Genomic DNA, 15,860 nt, shown 5'->3' on the forward strand with positions numbered 1-15,860 from the left:
AAGGAACTTTTACCATTTGCAACAGCATGGATGGACCTGGAGAGCATTATGCTAAGCGAAATAAGCCAGTCAGAGAAAGATAAGTATCACATGATCTCATTAGTGGAATATAATGAACTGATGAACAAAAATAGATTCAGAGAGAGAAATACCAAATGGACTGTCAAACCTCAGAGGGAAGGCAGGGGAGGGCGGGTGGGATATAAGAGATCAACCAAAGGACTTCTATGCATGCATGTTAGCATAACCAATGGACATGGACACTGGGGCGGTAGGGGCTTGTCCTGGGGGGTGGGAGTGGCCAGGGAGGGGTCAATGGGGGGAAAAAGGAGACATATGTAATACTTTAAACAATAAAAAAAGAAATTAATAAAAAGAAAATTAAAAAAAAATTCAACCTAACTCATAATAAAAAATGTGAATCCAAACAGCATTGAGTCCTGGCTGATTTTTGCTCAGTGGTTAGAGCATCAGCCTGGGAACCAAAGGTAGGGGTGTGTAGGGGAGGCAACCAATCAATGTGTCTCTCATATATGTTTCTCTCTCTCCCCCATTCCCTCCCCATTGATTTCTCTCTAGAAATCAATGGAAAAAATATCCTCAGGTGAGGTTTAAAAAACAACAACACAGCATTGAGATGACACTCTTTTCCTACCAAGTCAAATATTTCTTAAGATTCTGATGCTCAACAGTTGGCATTTCCTCTATAGCTAGTAGGCATATAAAGTAATATAGCCAATTTGGTTGTATGTGTTTAAAACCCTTAAATTAATGCTACTTCTACAAATTGGTCTTGAAATAATCAGAGCTGTGCATAACTGTTTATGTTCAAAGATGTTTGTTAACCCCATTGTTTTGTAATAATGACTAATGGAAATCACCTTAATGTCTAACAGAAAGATTGGTTAGATTAATTATGCTATTTAAAGAATGGACAACTCTGCAGTCATTTAAAGCTTTGGAAAAATACCCAACAGTATATGCAATGAAAAAGCAAGTTACAAATTTGTTGAAAATAATTCCATTTTGTAACAAATTTAATTGCTTTAAATGTGTGTGTGTGTGTGTGTGTGTGTGTGTGTGTACAAGACACATTGTGTAGTATAGAAAAAAAGACCAAAAGTATATATTTTAGCGGTATCTTTTGGGAATGAGATTATAGGTAATATCAATTTTAAAATGATTTTCAGAATTTTTACAGTGACAGATTATTACAATTGTTATCAAAAAGAAAATGGTGTTCATTTTAAAAGGTATATTTAAGGAGAGTTGAGAAAGTGGAATTCTTCTAACTTGACCTAAGGAACTGTGTACCTGTCATTTGTTCTAATGTTTTCATTTTTCAGATGGAAAACAGAGCCAGAGAAAATGATTGTTCACACAGATAAAGCTTTCTAGTTTTCCTTGCTAATTTTCAGCAACCAGTTTTCATTTAGTCAGCATAAGTTAATGAAAAATTTTGTCCACAGCTCGAGCTAATCCAAGATACAGGGTTCCATGTCATTTGCTGAATGAAATGGATGCAGCCAACATTGAACTGCAAACAAAAAGGTAACCAACTTACTTTTAGAGATTGAATGGTTTTTCTGGAGAATTAATCTAAATTAGGTCTTAAGTATTTAATAATGAAAATTAAGAAAGAAAAAAGTCATCTAGTTAATGCCAATATTTGTTTTCAGCTGAATTTTTATAGTGAGATTATCTTTGACTTTGAAATTATCCTTATCGTGTGAGAGTGAGCGAAATAATGACTTGTAAATGGCCATTGCTAAGTAAGAATTGAAGCCTAAGAAGACTAGAGAAATCTGTGAGCACATAGTTAGCTAAATTAATTGTATCCTAGCCTGTCAGGTTATTCCCTTGGTACAAAGAGAACCTGCTGTGAAAATCACCCCTCATATTTAAGTAGTTGTGGAGAACTGGCAGAAGAACAGAGGTGGGCAAAGGAAGGAAATGTAGATTCTACAAACTAAGGGGCTTACTATCAGTCTTGGTCAAAAACTTGTAATGGATTATGAAGGGGATGTTTTGTGAGAACTTAATGGTCTCAGCATTATTTTCTTTGGATGTCTAATCTTGGCCCCTGAAGAATTGGTTCTTTATTTGCTCTCTGACATGGTCTGTGGGGTATTGGGTTAGAGAAATGGAAGTCCCATGGTCTTTTCGTGGACCGAGGTGGCTGCTTATGTAGCAGGGGTGTGTTCAACATTTTTATCATTGCCTTGAACCTGGGGAGAAAATAGCAGGTAGATTGAATGGCAAGCCAAGATGAAAGGAAATCTCAAAAATCAAGACACTAAAAAAAAAAAAAAATCAAGACACTAAAAATTTAAAAACTTAAAAGAGTAATATACCTTAAGGATAAAAAATAACCTGCATGAGTGGTGTGGCTTAGCAGATGGTATTAAACAAACAAACAAACAAAAAAACACCAAGAGGTTTTAGTCATGTGGTCATCAAAAAAGCTGATGCTGTCTTTGACCACATTAATAGACTGTGTCAGAAGTACCTGGACGGTGGCAAAAGTCTCCTCCACTTTCCATTGGCCCAACTGCCTGGAGTAGAGTGTTGGGCACCGTGCTTCAAGGCTGCTGCTGAGGACATTGGGCCTGGAGGGAGTAGACTCGGGAGGATTATTAGATCAACCTCAGATATTTCAAGGGAAATTCTATGGAGCTAGTGGAAGTCAGGATGAATTAAAAGTTTGCAAATCTGACACTTCACAGTTATTAGGAGCAGGTTTCTAGCATTTTGTTTATAATCTCAGGATTGGAAGAGTTTGAGTGTCAGTATTCAGAATAACATTGCACAATGTACGTTAAAATACATTTTCCTTGGAATGCATGGTGGCAGAGCTGAAATTTTGCTATTTATTGAGAAGCTGAAATGAGTCATTTTGGAGCATGGAAGAAAATGATGTTAATTATAATTACTTAGGTGGAATGGAGAACTTATTTATATTGTAAATCAAATATTTTTGGTTTGAAATGAAACTGTTGTAAAAACATAGCATTTATGTACTTTCTATGCCTCTTTAAAGGACAGAATATGATTCTACAAACAATATCTTTGAATTGCATCTCCACCTGGGCCCTCATTATCATTTCTTCAATGGAGCCCTGCACCCAGTAGTCTCTCAAACAGAAAGCGTGTGGGATTTAACCTTTGATAAAAGAAAAACTTTGGGAGATCTTCGACAATCAATATTTCAGGTAATTTAGCTGCACTTCTTCTTAATTTAGACATTAAGGTCCATCTCAAGCTGGATTTCTTTTCAAAAATCCTATTTAAGATATGACTATTTATTTTTCAAAGCTGCTTAGTTCCATAGAGGGATGGCTCAGGTGTTCTCCCCTCACTGGTCAGTCTTTTAGAGAGAGGCTTCTCTGCCAATCAAGGCATAGTCCTGCAGGAGCTTTGCAGGGGCAGAATCAAACTGGCATATTTTATTTTTGGGAGAGAGTTCCAAGTTGTCTCTTTTTGAATAAATGTAAAAAGTGTTTTTAAAGGTAATGAAGAGATAAAGATAAGCATGTTGTCTAAAACTAAGAACTACTGAACAAATAAAAGCAGCTCACTTCTACCTTTCAGTACAGAATAGCATCCTATATAATAAAAGGCTAATATGCAAATTGTCCCCTTGGGAGTTTGACTGCCCGCTATGATGTATGCTGATCACCAGGGGGCGGTGCGGAATGAAGGAAGGCCCTGGCCAGCCCTGATCACTGGCCCGGCTTAGGGACCCGATCCGTGCACGAATTTTGTGCACTGGGCCTCTAGTTTATTAATAAGATTGCTAAGTGAAGGAAAATACCTATTGGTTTATATCAAACAAACATTCTCGTAATCATTTTTTCCAAATAATTTATCCAGTTGTATTTTAATGACAATAACAAGACTGCTCTTTATTTTACCCCCAGGGCTTTCATATTAATTACGTCATTTGGTTCTTTAACCTCCTGGGACAAGCTAACCCCAAGATGAAGAGATTGTGATTTATTTGTGATTGTCTGAGGTCAGACATCTAGTTAGTGGTGGAACTAGGATTCCTGTCCTGGTCTTCCTACTCTTTCTTCCCACTCTACTTCCTGATCTAGGAAAAGGGAAACAGAAAATGTAAGCTTTTTTTTTTTTCTTTTCCGGAAATAATTGAATTTTCTGAACTATCAATTACTAAAATTATTAGCCTTTTTTTGACTTTCCTATTGTACAAAGAAAAGCAGGCCAGTTTTTTTTTTTAACTTTAGTTGATTTGAATTATATTTAAATGTTGAATCAGCATCAGGATTTCTAAAATTGTCTAATATTTCTGAACTTTTGCATTAAAAGTTCATTTCGGAGCCAGTCCTGGCAATGTTGATGAAGTGGAGTTGTGGATCTGACCCTAAGATGACATTAGGTGATAAATGAAAAGGACCTTTAAGTTGCAGGTCTGTTAATCTTAGAAGCCAGCCACCGGCAAGGGGCTGTGAGATTGACAGTTAACTAATCGTTTATAAATATGAAATTTCTTCTTAAGAGAACTGTCTTGTGGTATTGTGGAGAGAGACTAAATAGAACTAATCTTTATGGGTGATGTTATTTTGTAGAGGTTACCACAGTCCCCAGAGTCTTGGATCTACAAACTTATAAAACAAACCCCCGATAATCTATTACACGGTTTAAATTTATAGTGGGAAGCATTCCTTTCAGGTGTTAGAGTCAGTGCCGCTTTTTCTGAACAGCACTGATTAAATCATTTTGCTCTTTTGGACAGATTCCTGGGCTGGCACGTTGGTCAGTTTGCCTCTGATAAAAGTGGTCTTCCCATAAGTTACATAGAATTGTTTAGATGGTTGTTGTGCCCTTTGTGTATGCCAAGATTTTTCCATCACTAATGGGGGAGATTAACCATCTTTGATGTAACAATGAGTGATATCTTCTTTCCTTACTTTCCCTTTTGGGTGGGATGGGGGTATTCATTTGTTTGCTCTCTGTATCTTCCACATATGTATATTGGCACATTACCTGTCTTATTTAATCTGGAAATGTGATATATGTTACTTTTCTTGTTCTCTTTTTCTTTTACAAATATTCTGTAGCTGTTAGAATTTTGGGAAGGAGACATGGTCCTTAGTGTTGCAAAGTTTGTACCAGCAGGACTTCACATCTATCAGACACTTGATGGTAAGATAAATATTAAGACACAGCAGTTCATTTTATATATTTATATTTTTGTGGGGCTCATCTGTGATTTTCTACTCCTGGCCAGTCTTCCGCCCCTACCTATTACTTTCTTTCTTTTTTTTAAAAATTTACTTATAATTTTTTTTTATTGTTGATAGTATTACAGTATCTCCCATTTCCTCCCCTTTCCACCCCTCCTCTCAGCCCCTCCCCTTCCCCCCCTCCCCCATCTTCACTACCCTATTGTCCATGTCAATGGGCTATGCATTTAAGTATGTAAGTTCTTTGGTTTATCTCTTCTCATCCCCCCACCCCCTCATCGAGGTTAACTATGTAATTTATCCAGTTTATAATGTGTCCAATTTATGTAACATGTAAAATTTTGCTAACATGGAAACATTTTATATTTTCTGAAATTTAAGGCTGCCTCTGTACCAAATTAATTTGTTAATTAATCGAACCTGTAACCTTTGGTGTACAGGACAGTGCTCCAATCAACTGAACCACCCGGCCAGGGCTATGTAGCATGATTTTTTAACCCAACTCTTAGCTTCACATTTTGTAGCAAAACAAACAAATGTACTTTGAGAGCTTGAAAGTATTTACTTCCTTTAAATAACAACAAAACAGTAATAATAACAGTCACAGTGGTAACAGTTATTTTGGGCTTCACTTTGCCAAATACTAAGGTAAGTGTTTTATATAAATTATCTCATTTGATTGTTACAAAATTCCTTTATCCCCATTTTATACATGAGAAAATTGAAGTGTAGAGACTTGAAGTACACAAGGACATAACAGCTAATTAGTAGTGGAGCTGGGACCATTTGATGCCTAATTCTTACTCCTGTTCACAGGGTCAAGTACAGTTGACTTTATATTAAACTCTTTTCCTGCTGTCATGCTCACAAAACTTATGCAGCAACATAGGGAAATGCTTACATAAGGAAAAAAACTAAAGGGTGTGATGGGAGGAATAAAGATAAAAGTGATATAATAAACATAGTTACTACCTTCTTAATTTTTCTTAATGGGAAAGATTTTTCAAAAAAAAATATTTAAGTGTCTCAGCTCTTTCTTTAGATGAATGGTCTCACTGACTACCTCCTCGTCCTAGGAGATGATCTGACACTGTGTGACATTGAAATTGCTGATGAGGAAGACATCTTCGTATGGAATGGAGTGGAGGTAAGAAAATATTGAAGAAATATTCATGATAGTTTTGGATTTTTTAAGTCATTGTAATGAAATTTTATTCAGCATATGTGAAGGCAATTAGGGATTAGAAAACTATTGAAATATTTAATAAATTTTAGGTACAGTTAGTAGTAGTTATGTGTTAAAGAGATATTTATTGAGCACCTCCTCTCTGCCAGGCTAGGTGTCAGGAGCTAAATACAAAGATTCAGGTTTTATGGTATAACTGCACTAAGTGCTGGGGAGTCGGGGTGTCTGTGCATATTCCCTGTGGGAACTCAGAAGGAGGCTTATAGCTCTATTGAATTAGGGAGTAGAAGTGACTTGTAAGAGCAGAGTGAACTTTCTAAGTCAGGAAAAGGGTGAGGAACATCTCAGCCACTCAGTGAACTCTCCCTTGCACTTATTCCCAAGGCTTCATTACCACCACTGAGGACTCATACATCTTTGTCCCCACTCCAGATTTCTCTCCTAAAAAATAAAAGACAGCTAAGAGAAAGTTTCAAATGAAATATCTAAAGTTATTTTTCTGATACTTAAAAGACATTTGTGAGAACTTCACTTGAAAAGAAAAAACATGAGAATTATTCTGCAAGAGGAGTCTTTTGTTACTTTACTGTGTTGACTTCATGTTGGCAAATGTAAACTATACTAATGGTTGTCTTGGCATTATTGTAGGTTGGCGGAATCCAGATTCCCACTGGTAGTGACTGTGAACCTCTGCTTTTGAATGTTCTTCATCTGGCAACAGGCAGTGAAGAGTGTCGGCAGTTGGTAGAATCTCCACAGGTCTTCCCAGCTAATGCAGAAGTGGGCACAGTATTCACAGCCTTAGCAATTCCGGGAGGTGTCATCTTCACCAGCAATACTGCATCTGTAGGTGGAGAGAGCTGGACTGCCATTCCCAAGGAGGACTTGAAGAAGACATTCAGAGAACAAGGCCTCAGAAACGGAAGCTCGATTCTGATTCAGGATTCCAGTAATGATAATAACAGGTAACTCGAAAAAAATTTTTAAGTTATTTAAATTAGAGCACTATCTTTTAGAACTCTAAAGCTTTATTTTACTAAGAGTTAAATGTTTCTTTTTATTTCTAGACATTGTGTTCTGTGTTTTGTAAGTAGGAATGTTCTAGGTTAGGCAAGTTGGAGAAAAATGATATTGTAATGTGATAACTACATAATGTAGATGTAAACAAGATACAGTCAAGATTAGTTGGCTATAAAGCAGAATCCTATCTGAGGAATTCTGATTAGCGCTCCTTATAAAATTGAAGACATAGTCTCACAAAGTTTGTTCCTGAAATTTTTTATGAGAATTATATTAAGATCATAGCTAAATTTACCTGACTATTTTGTCACAAAAATCCCGTACGGCAATTCAGTTTTTCATCCTTTTTATGACTCTTGAGCTCCTCCCAGCTGCCCACATAGGGCAGTTACATGGGGAACTAGGCCCGCGTTTCCATAAGTTGCATTTGGAACCCAGAAACACTGCCTCTCTACACTGTCTTGACAGTGTAGAGCAGCGGTTCTCAACCTGTGGGTTGCGACCCCTTTGGGGGTCGAACGACCCTTTCACAGGGGTCGCCTAAGACCATCCTGCATATCAGATATTTACATTACGATTCATAACAGTAGCAACATTACAGTTATGAAGTAGCAACGAAAATAATTTTATGGTTGGGTCACAACATGAGGAACTGTATTTAAAGGGCCAGAAGGTTGAGAACCACTGCTGTAGAGTGTCAGTTTCTGTAGTCATTGTGTCACATACTGTAACTCCCCCCTCCCCCCAAATTCCACATATAGGAGACTTTAGGTTACAAACCTAGTCAGTTCCCTGCTTTATCAGTGCTGTGAATATACTTAGATTACAGAGCCTCTGTATTATTTAGTGGCTGCGACACAGGAGCATTTGTGATTATGCTAATTTTGTGTAACATTTATCATTATTATTCTTTTGGGTAAGTGTTTTCCAGACATTTACTTCCCCACCATGTGTATCTAATTAAAAAGTTTATTATGTATTTCTTTTTTTAAAGTAATACACTTATTAGGACTTGGGAAATACAGAACTGAAGACTGGAGACTGGCAACAGTGTCACTGCACCTCCCAAGCATGTCAGTCCATTATTAGCTTTCCTGTTTGTTTGAGCTCAGATCATTGGTTTTTTTGTTTTGAAAATGTTTCTTTTTGAACATGCCAGTTATTTTGCAGATAGCAATATTTTGCTTTCCCCATGTTTGTAGACTCTTCATAAAACTCATTCTACATAAGAATCAGTGTTGATGTTACAGTATACCCAGCTGCTCCTGTGGGAGGCAGTACAGGTAGTGGGTAAGGACAAGGGCTCTGGAACCAGCTGCCTGGATCTGTTTCCAGCTTTATCACCTCCTAACAGTGTGACCATGGGCAAGTTACTTCATCTCTCTCTGCCTGCTTAAAGAAGTTTCTTCTTCTGTAAAATGGGGATAATAATTAGTACCAACTTCATAAAGGTGTAAGTATTGAAAGAGTTAAGTGCTTACAGAGTGTGCACATAGTGAGTGCTGAATATTTTAGCTAGCATCATCATCATTGTCATCATCAGCTTTTCACTATTTTAAGGGTTTCTTCAGGGAACATCTTTGTGCTTAAAACTTTGCTGTATTTAGGATTGCTAACTTCACGTGGGGTCCAAATAGGAATAACTGAAATAAAGTGTAGGATTGTGTTTCAGGGCTCTGATACACACTCCCAAAGAGGACTTCCACTAGCCATTCAGTGCCTCCATGTGAATTAGAAAGAAGTTACTTCTTTCTTAAGATCTTTTACTACTACCTGTAGGAAAGGCTTGTTAGAACAAGACACTCTACTGCTATCTGCTATCATAAAATAGCACTCTATAATAAAAATACAAATATTCAGTGTGTATGATATAAGTGATACCCCTTAGCTGTGGCACTTTGATGCAGTGTCGGTCTGCACAACTGTACATGGCTGTCCTGTTATTAAATCGGAGTCCTGTGGGTGGGCCTTGCGCAAGCTGCTCTTAAAGCCCTCCTACTGTTATAAGTGTGCAGGCAGAAGTCAACAGCTGATTGTTCAATTACAACAGTTCTCTTTGAAAAGTGTAGCAACAAATTATTTGTCTAAGTCAAAGAATATCTGAGTCATTAATATAGATTCCATAGAATATAAACTCCATAGAGTACTGCCTGACACTGTCCTAAAAATATAGTCAACTTTCATAAAGCCAGCTCAGTAGAAGTTGGTCACCTTCAGTGAGTCACATTAAGGGACAGAGGCAGATTTTAGAAGTGGTGCCAGAGAAACAGTATTGATTTTCTGATTCTTCCTGATCCATAAAAGTGCTTTGTAAAGACACTTTTTTTTTAAACATCTTTTACCTACAGTTTGTTGACCAAACAAGGGAAATGGATCACTACTGTGAATGAGGTTGACTGGGTCCAAGTTAATAATTTATGTCAATTAGAATCTGAAGAGGAGCAAGTTAAAATATCAGCAACTGTTAACACAGTGAGTAGATTATAATTAAAGTTTAGTTGACAGTGTTTTAGTTAACAATTTTATTTAGAAAGCAATACCTTACTCTTTCAGAAAAGTTTCAGACTTCTAAATCCTAAGAAATCAATGTTTTATTTTTAATATTTGATTACTGCTTGTTTACTTATTATTAGTCCTTGGCATATCTCAAGAAAATATGTGCCTTTTTTCCCCCTCCGAAGCCTAGAATTAGAAAGTGGGAGTTAGCTATTTAACTGGAATGGAATCCTCTGGCTTTGTTGTCAAATATATAATGCTATATCAAAATATGAACATATATTTATCTTTATCAAAATGTGAAATGCTGTTTTCAAGGGTCATTTTGGTAATTTTAAAACAGGTATATATGTTTTGTGTTATTTTGTTTTTTAAGTTTAACTGAAATTGCTCTACATTATACTCTGTGCTCTATATCAGCGGTCGCCAACCAGTGGTCTGTGAGGTCCGAAAAGTTGGTGACTGCTGGTTTAAGGAAACCTTTGGAGCAGTGGTCAACAACCGGTGGTCCGTGGACATTGGTGGTCCGTGAGGTCTGAAAGGTTGGCGACCACTGCTCTATATAAAGCCATCCTCTCTTTAAAAGGGCGTCCTCCAGTCTTTCATTTAAAGACTGTGATACTAGTTTCCTTAAACATTATTTCAGAAAACATCTTTTTTTATTTATGTAGTCTCAGTTCATTGCTTTTTTTCTATAACATTAAAAGAACCATTAGAATGATTTCTTTTCTGTGAGTATTATAATTTCGTAAGGTGCATTAATATTTGTTGGTATAGTAAAGGGGAAAGTTTAAGACCTACCACCCTGACCCTAAGAGGGGGACTTTGGTGAAATCCCTGAACCTTCTTAGCACAGTGTGAGAGGGTAGAGTGGATCTCTGACATCAGTTTTACCCCTAAATTTTCACAATTTTATGCCCTAGAGCAGCAGTTGCCAGCCGGTGGTCCGTAGACCACTGGTGGTCTGTGAGTCCAAACGGTTGGCAACCGCTGCCCTAGAGGCAATTAGCCTAAACTAAAATGAAAACAGTTCTAAAATAAAGTAATTTAAACATTTTAAATAGTGCCCTTGGGTTAGTATTATATATTTTTATATAATTTATGCTTATTGGCACTGAATATATCATTCTTAACATAAAGGAAGGTGATGACCTGAAATTTCTTTTGTTTCCTCTCATCAAAAAGGTTACTGGTTTGTCAGTTTTTTTGTTTTTTCTAGCTAGAATTGTTTCTCTGATTCTCTATAGGAGTTCTGTTCCAGTTAATATCAGTTTGGTAAAAACTTGACCATTAAAATCTAAGTTTTTTATTTTGACTATGTAGAAGAGAGAAAAGGGATGAAAAAAAAGTTTTTTAAGTAGGCAAAAACTACCAAATATCAGGTAATTAATAATTCAATCTGTACATGCACTCACTGACAATCTCCATTTTCTTCTCCTCCCACTGTTTTCAACTTATACACAGTCATTAGTTTATTTCTCTATTTTAGGTGGTGTTTGATATTCGAATTAAAGCCATAAAGGAATTAAAATTAATGAAGGAACTAGGTAATCGTTTATGTTTGCTTTTGGCTTTGGGGTTTAATTTAGTTTTGATTTTTAATTGAAAAAAATTATGGGAGAGTACACAAAATAATTTAGGGAAAACTCATGCACGTACCACCCAAAATGGACAGATGTTAACATTTTGGCATGTGTTTGTTTTGTTTGAAACATTACAAAGCCCTCTGTGTCCTCCTCAGACCCGCTCTCTCTCCCTCCCCAGTTGCAACCACTATATCTGATTTGGGTGTGTGTCTAGTCTGTGGACTCGTATTGTATATATTATGTTCCTTTATATATGTGTATGTGTATATTGTGTTTTTACACTTACATAAATTAAGATACTGAGTATAGCATTCTATAAATTCACTATTCACTCAGCATTGGGTTTTCTTTAACAGTCTTTTATTGAGGTACAGTTTATATACCACAGTTTATATATCAAATACCTGTTGGAAGCCTAATTAAGTGATTATTAGTTAAGGTATAGAGTTTTACCACCATCACTGTAATTGAGTTTTAGAACATTTCCATCACTCCAAAACAATCCCTCATTCCTTTTCACATTCTGAGCCCCTGATGACCACTCACCTACTTTCTGTCTGTCTAGATTTGCTTTTCTGGACATTTCATGTAAATGGAACCATATAATAAGTTGTTTTTTTTATGTCTGGCTTCTTTCACTTAGCACTCCATTTTTTTATTCATCCATGATTTACTGTGTATCAGTAATTTATTCCTTTTCCTAGTATCCCATTCTATGATATGTTACATTTTGTTTATTCATTTACCAGTTGATTGATTCATTCACTTTTTGGCTTTTATGAATAGTGTGCTATAAACCAGCAGTTGCCAACCTTTTGGACCTCATGGACCAATGGTCCACGGATCACTGGTTGACGACCGCTGCTATAAACACTGTCTTTGTGTGGATATCCTGTTTTATGCAGGATTAGAATTGCTGGGTCAAATGGCAAATTTATGTTTAGCTTTATAAGAAGCTGCCATACTATTTTCCAGAGTGGCTGAACCAGTAATATGTCAGGGCACTAGTTGGCACTGTATTTTTTATTGTAGCCATTCTAGTGAATATGAATTGGTAGATTATGGTGTGTTCTATTGTATTTTCCTTAAGCAGTGATGGTGAGCACTGTTGATGTGCTATGGTCCATTTGTATATCCTAAGAATTCTATTAAAAAGCTACTAGAAATAATAAGTGAGTTTATTAGGAATTCAAATCATATACAAAAGTCCATTGTATGTTTACCTACTAGTAACAAAAACAAATGGAAGATGAAATTAAGAAAACACTTAGAATAAGATATCATAAAATACTTGGGGATAAATTTAACAAAATGTGTGCAAGACCTGTACACTGAAAACTAGAGAACATTGCTGTGAAAAATAAAAACGACCTGAATAAATGGAGAGATGTCCCATGTTCCTGGGTCGGAAGACACAATATTGCTGAGGCTAATTCTCTCAAAATTAATTTGTGGATCCGATGCAATCTCACTCAAAATCCTAGAAGGTGGTTTTTTGGGGGGATGAGGGGGGAGAATAAATTGAAAATTATCCTTGGGTGAGGATTAACAATAAAAAAATTTGTATTAGAATTATGTGCTAGTTTCATATGACTATAATATAGAATACAGAACTCAAGAATCTCAGAAAGGAGATTCTGCCAACATCTAATAAAATTAGGACTTCTAAGACCCATGCCATACTTTCCCTCTCAGAAGGCTCCACCCTCCCAACCTCCCCATTTCATGTCCAACTTTGTAAGAATTCTGACTGGACCAAACCTGGTGTGCTCCTTCCCACAAAACAGGAATTTGCATCCTCAAAAATAGGGCACACCTGCCCTAATCCATTTAATGGGCATAAAAAAAAATCACCTAACATTTTAAAGAGATAGTCTCTGCAAAGTTCCTATGTGCACAAGTTTCAGTTATCACAGTTTATTATGTAACAGTGACCCAGAAACACAGTTCAAATTCCAGCTACCACTGGATTTAACTGCGTAATTGTGTAAAGCACAAACGTGGCTTCCAGCTTCAGTCCACAGATCACTACAGAAATAACAAACGTACATCACTGCATGTCTGATCATTAATTTCACCACACGGACAGTAGAGTGTGTATAGTTCATTGCCTCCTTTTCTCCCAGTGGTAAACCCATGTGACATTTTATAAGGACAGGTCATCAAACTGGCCAACCAAGAGGAATGTGCAGCAAAGAAACAAAGCACGTGGAGTGATAGAAGAAATAGCTGACATGGGGGTGCTGACATGCAATCATTCAAGAGACTAGCCACGCAGGTGGAGGAACTTAATGAATGGGCACTTATCCACAGAAGTGAGGACCGTGGTTGTGACAGAAAGAATGAAGCTGTCCCAGAAGTGATGCTAGCAAAAAAAACAGTTCACATTAAAGGGGCTCTTGGGCATATTTCATGAGGTTGAAAGCACAAAATGTAAAATATTGGAAGCTGATCCAAACTTAGAAATCTGAGTATGACAGTTTGCTGTGAAAAGAAAAGATGCTCACTGTGTAGCATAAGTCATATGAGTAGCTGAAGAAAGCAAGCCCTGTTTACACTATTGACATGTTTTATACAAAGAAATAAGACAATATCTTTTAAAGGGCAAGAAAATTGTAATTTTTCTCACTGTTAAGATTGCTTTGCACCGTTTCAGCTTGCAAGGCATTCTTACAGTCCTGTGCTACTGCAGTACAAAGTGAAGACTGCCTGTACTTGTTTTCTGGTTGTTGGGGAAGGAGGGATTGTTTTTGTTTTAGCTTATCATAGCTTCCTGCTAATTAACACAGTAGAGGCTCTTGAGTTTCCTTTCTTTGGTGCACTGACCAGCTTCTTCTTACTTGTAGCTGAGAACAGCTGTTTGAGACCTATTGATAGAAATGGGAAGCTTCTTTGTCCAGGTAAATCTTTGTGGTAGCTTTCAAAAGCTGACACATATTCATGCTATCTAACTTTCTTAACACTTTTACTTTAAATGATGGCTTCCAATACCTAATATTCTTTAATTACCTTTTAGAAATTTATTTATAGGACATACTTTCATCCAGGTGTCTTACTCATGTGTTACAGAATATCTTAACCAAAATTCAAACACTTCTGTTTTGAAACAGCTGTCTTTCTGATTAGCTGATCCTCATTTTAGTCATGGGGTTTTTTGTTGTTTTTTTAAATATATTTTTATTGATTTTTTACAGAGAGGAAGGGAGAGGGATAGAGAGTTAGAAACATCGATGAGAGAGAAACATCGACCAGCTGCCTCCTGTATACCTCCCACTGGAGATGTGCCTGCAACCAAGGCACATGCGCTTGACGGGAATCGAACCTGGGACCCTCTAGTCCGCAGGCTGACGCTCCATCCACCGAGCCAAACCGGCTTTGGCTAGTCATGGGTTTTGATCTACTTTTATCCTTATAGATTTGTTGTCAGTTTTTTAATTTGCTAACTTTATTGAGATATCTATTATGGAATAGAGTCTTTCTTCTAACCTCTGTAACACTTGTCATTAGATGTAATTGAGTCTAATTATTGACAGTAGACTCTAGAATATTCATAGTCACCTCATATCTTAGCATTGTTGTACAGATAACAGGAATAATATATTCTAGCATTTGGAAATAGAAAATCAAACATAACGATAATATATATAACCCTTTTTCATGGAGTGCAACTTTCTCTTTCTTGACATTCTTGGTTTTCAAAAGAAAAATTGATTTAAGTATAGTATTTTGCCCAGAAAGGTAGGAATGAATAATACTCATTCTGTTATAAAAAATTTTTGTAGTGCCAGACAGTTATACGTTGAAGGAAGCAGAACTGAAGATGGGGAGTTCACTGGGACTCTGTCCTGGAAGAGCACCAACTTCCTCTCAGGTAACATGAGATCGCCTGGCCACCACACCCACCTGCCCACAGTCAGTTCTTCACTTTATAATTCACTAGAGGCCCAGTGCACCAGTGGGGTCTCTCGTCCTGGCCTGCGCGATCAGGCCGAAACCGGCTCTCTGAGGGGTCCTGGATTGTGAGAGGGTTCAGGCCAGGGCGAGGGACCCCACCAGTGCACGATTGGGGCCAGGGAGGGACGTAGGAGGTTAGCCAGCCGGGGAGGGACCATGAGAGGGCTCCAGGGCATATCTGGCCGTCTCGCTCAGTCCCGATCAGCTGGACCCCAGCAGCAAGCTAACCTACTAGTCAGAACGTCTGCCCCCTGGTGGTCAGTGCACATCCTAGCAACTGGTTGACCTTTCGAGTGTCTGCCCCCTGGTGGTCAGTGCACGTCATAGGGAGCGGTTGAGCAGCCTTAGCATATCATTAGCATATTATGCTTTGATGGGTTGAAGGGACGACCGGACACTTAGCATATTAGG

The 15,860-nt window shown here is 37.4% G+C and overlaps 1 protein-coding gene across 7 annotated transcripts in view; it reads left to right on the forward strand.

Annotated features, from left to right (window-relative positions):
• The window catches only part of USP40 (ubiquitin specific peptidase 40), a 71,632-nt gene that overhangs the window by 24,286 nt on the left and 31,486 nt on the right, over positions 1–15,860 (forward strand). For all 7 annotated transcript variants that reach the window (XM_014530571.1, XM_005882930.2, XM_005882931.2 and 4 more), the window contains 9 exons: positions 1,470–1,551; positions 3,041–3,212; positions 5,082–5,166; positions 6,284–6,354; positions 7,042–7,358; positions 9,762–9,885; positions 11,399–11,456; positions 14,342–14,395; positions 15,278–15,366. In XM_014530571.1, coding sequence (XP_014386057.1) covers positions 1,470–1,551; positions 3,041–3,212; positions 5,082–5,166; positions 6,284–6,354; positions 7,042–7,358; positions 9,762–9,885; positions 11,399–11,456; positions 14,342–14,395; positions 15,278–15,366 — 1,052 coding nt within the window. The remainder of the gene's footprint in view (positions 1–1,469; positions 1,552–3,040; positions 3,213–5,081; positions 5,167–6,283; positions 6,355–7,041; positions 7,359–9,761; positions 9,886–11,398; positions 11,457–14,341; positions 14,396–15,277; positions 15,367–15,860) is intronic.

Source organism: Myotis brandtii, unplaced genomic scaffold (genome assembly GCF_000412655.1).
Source record: "Myotis brandtii unplaced genomic scaffold, ASM41265v1 scaffold744, whole genome shotgun sequence".
NCBI lineage: Eukaryota > Metazoa > Chordata > Mammalia > Chiroptera > Vespertilionidae > Myotis > Myotis brandtii.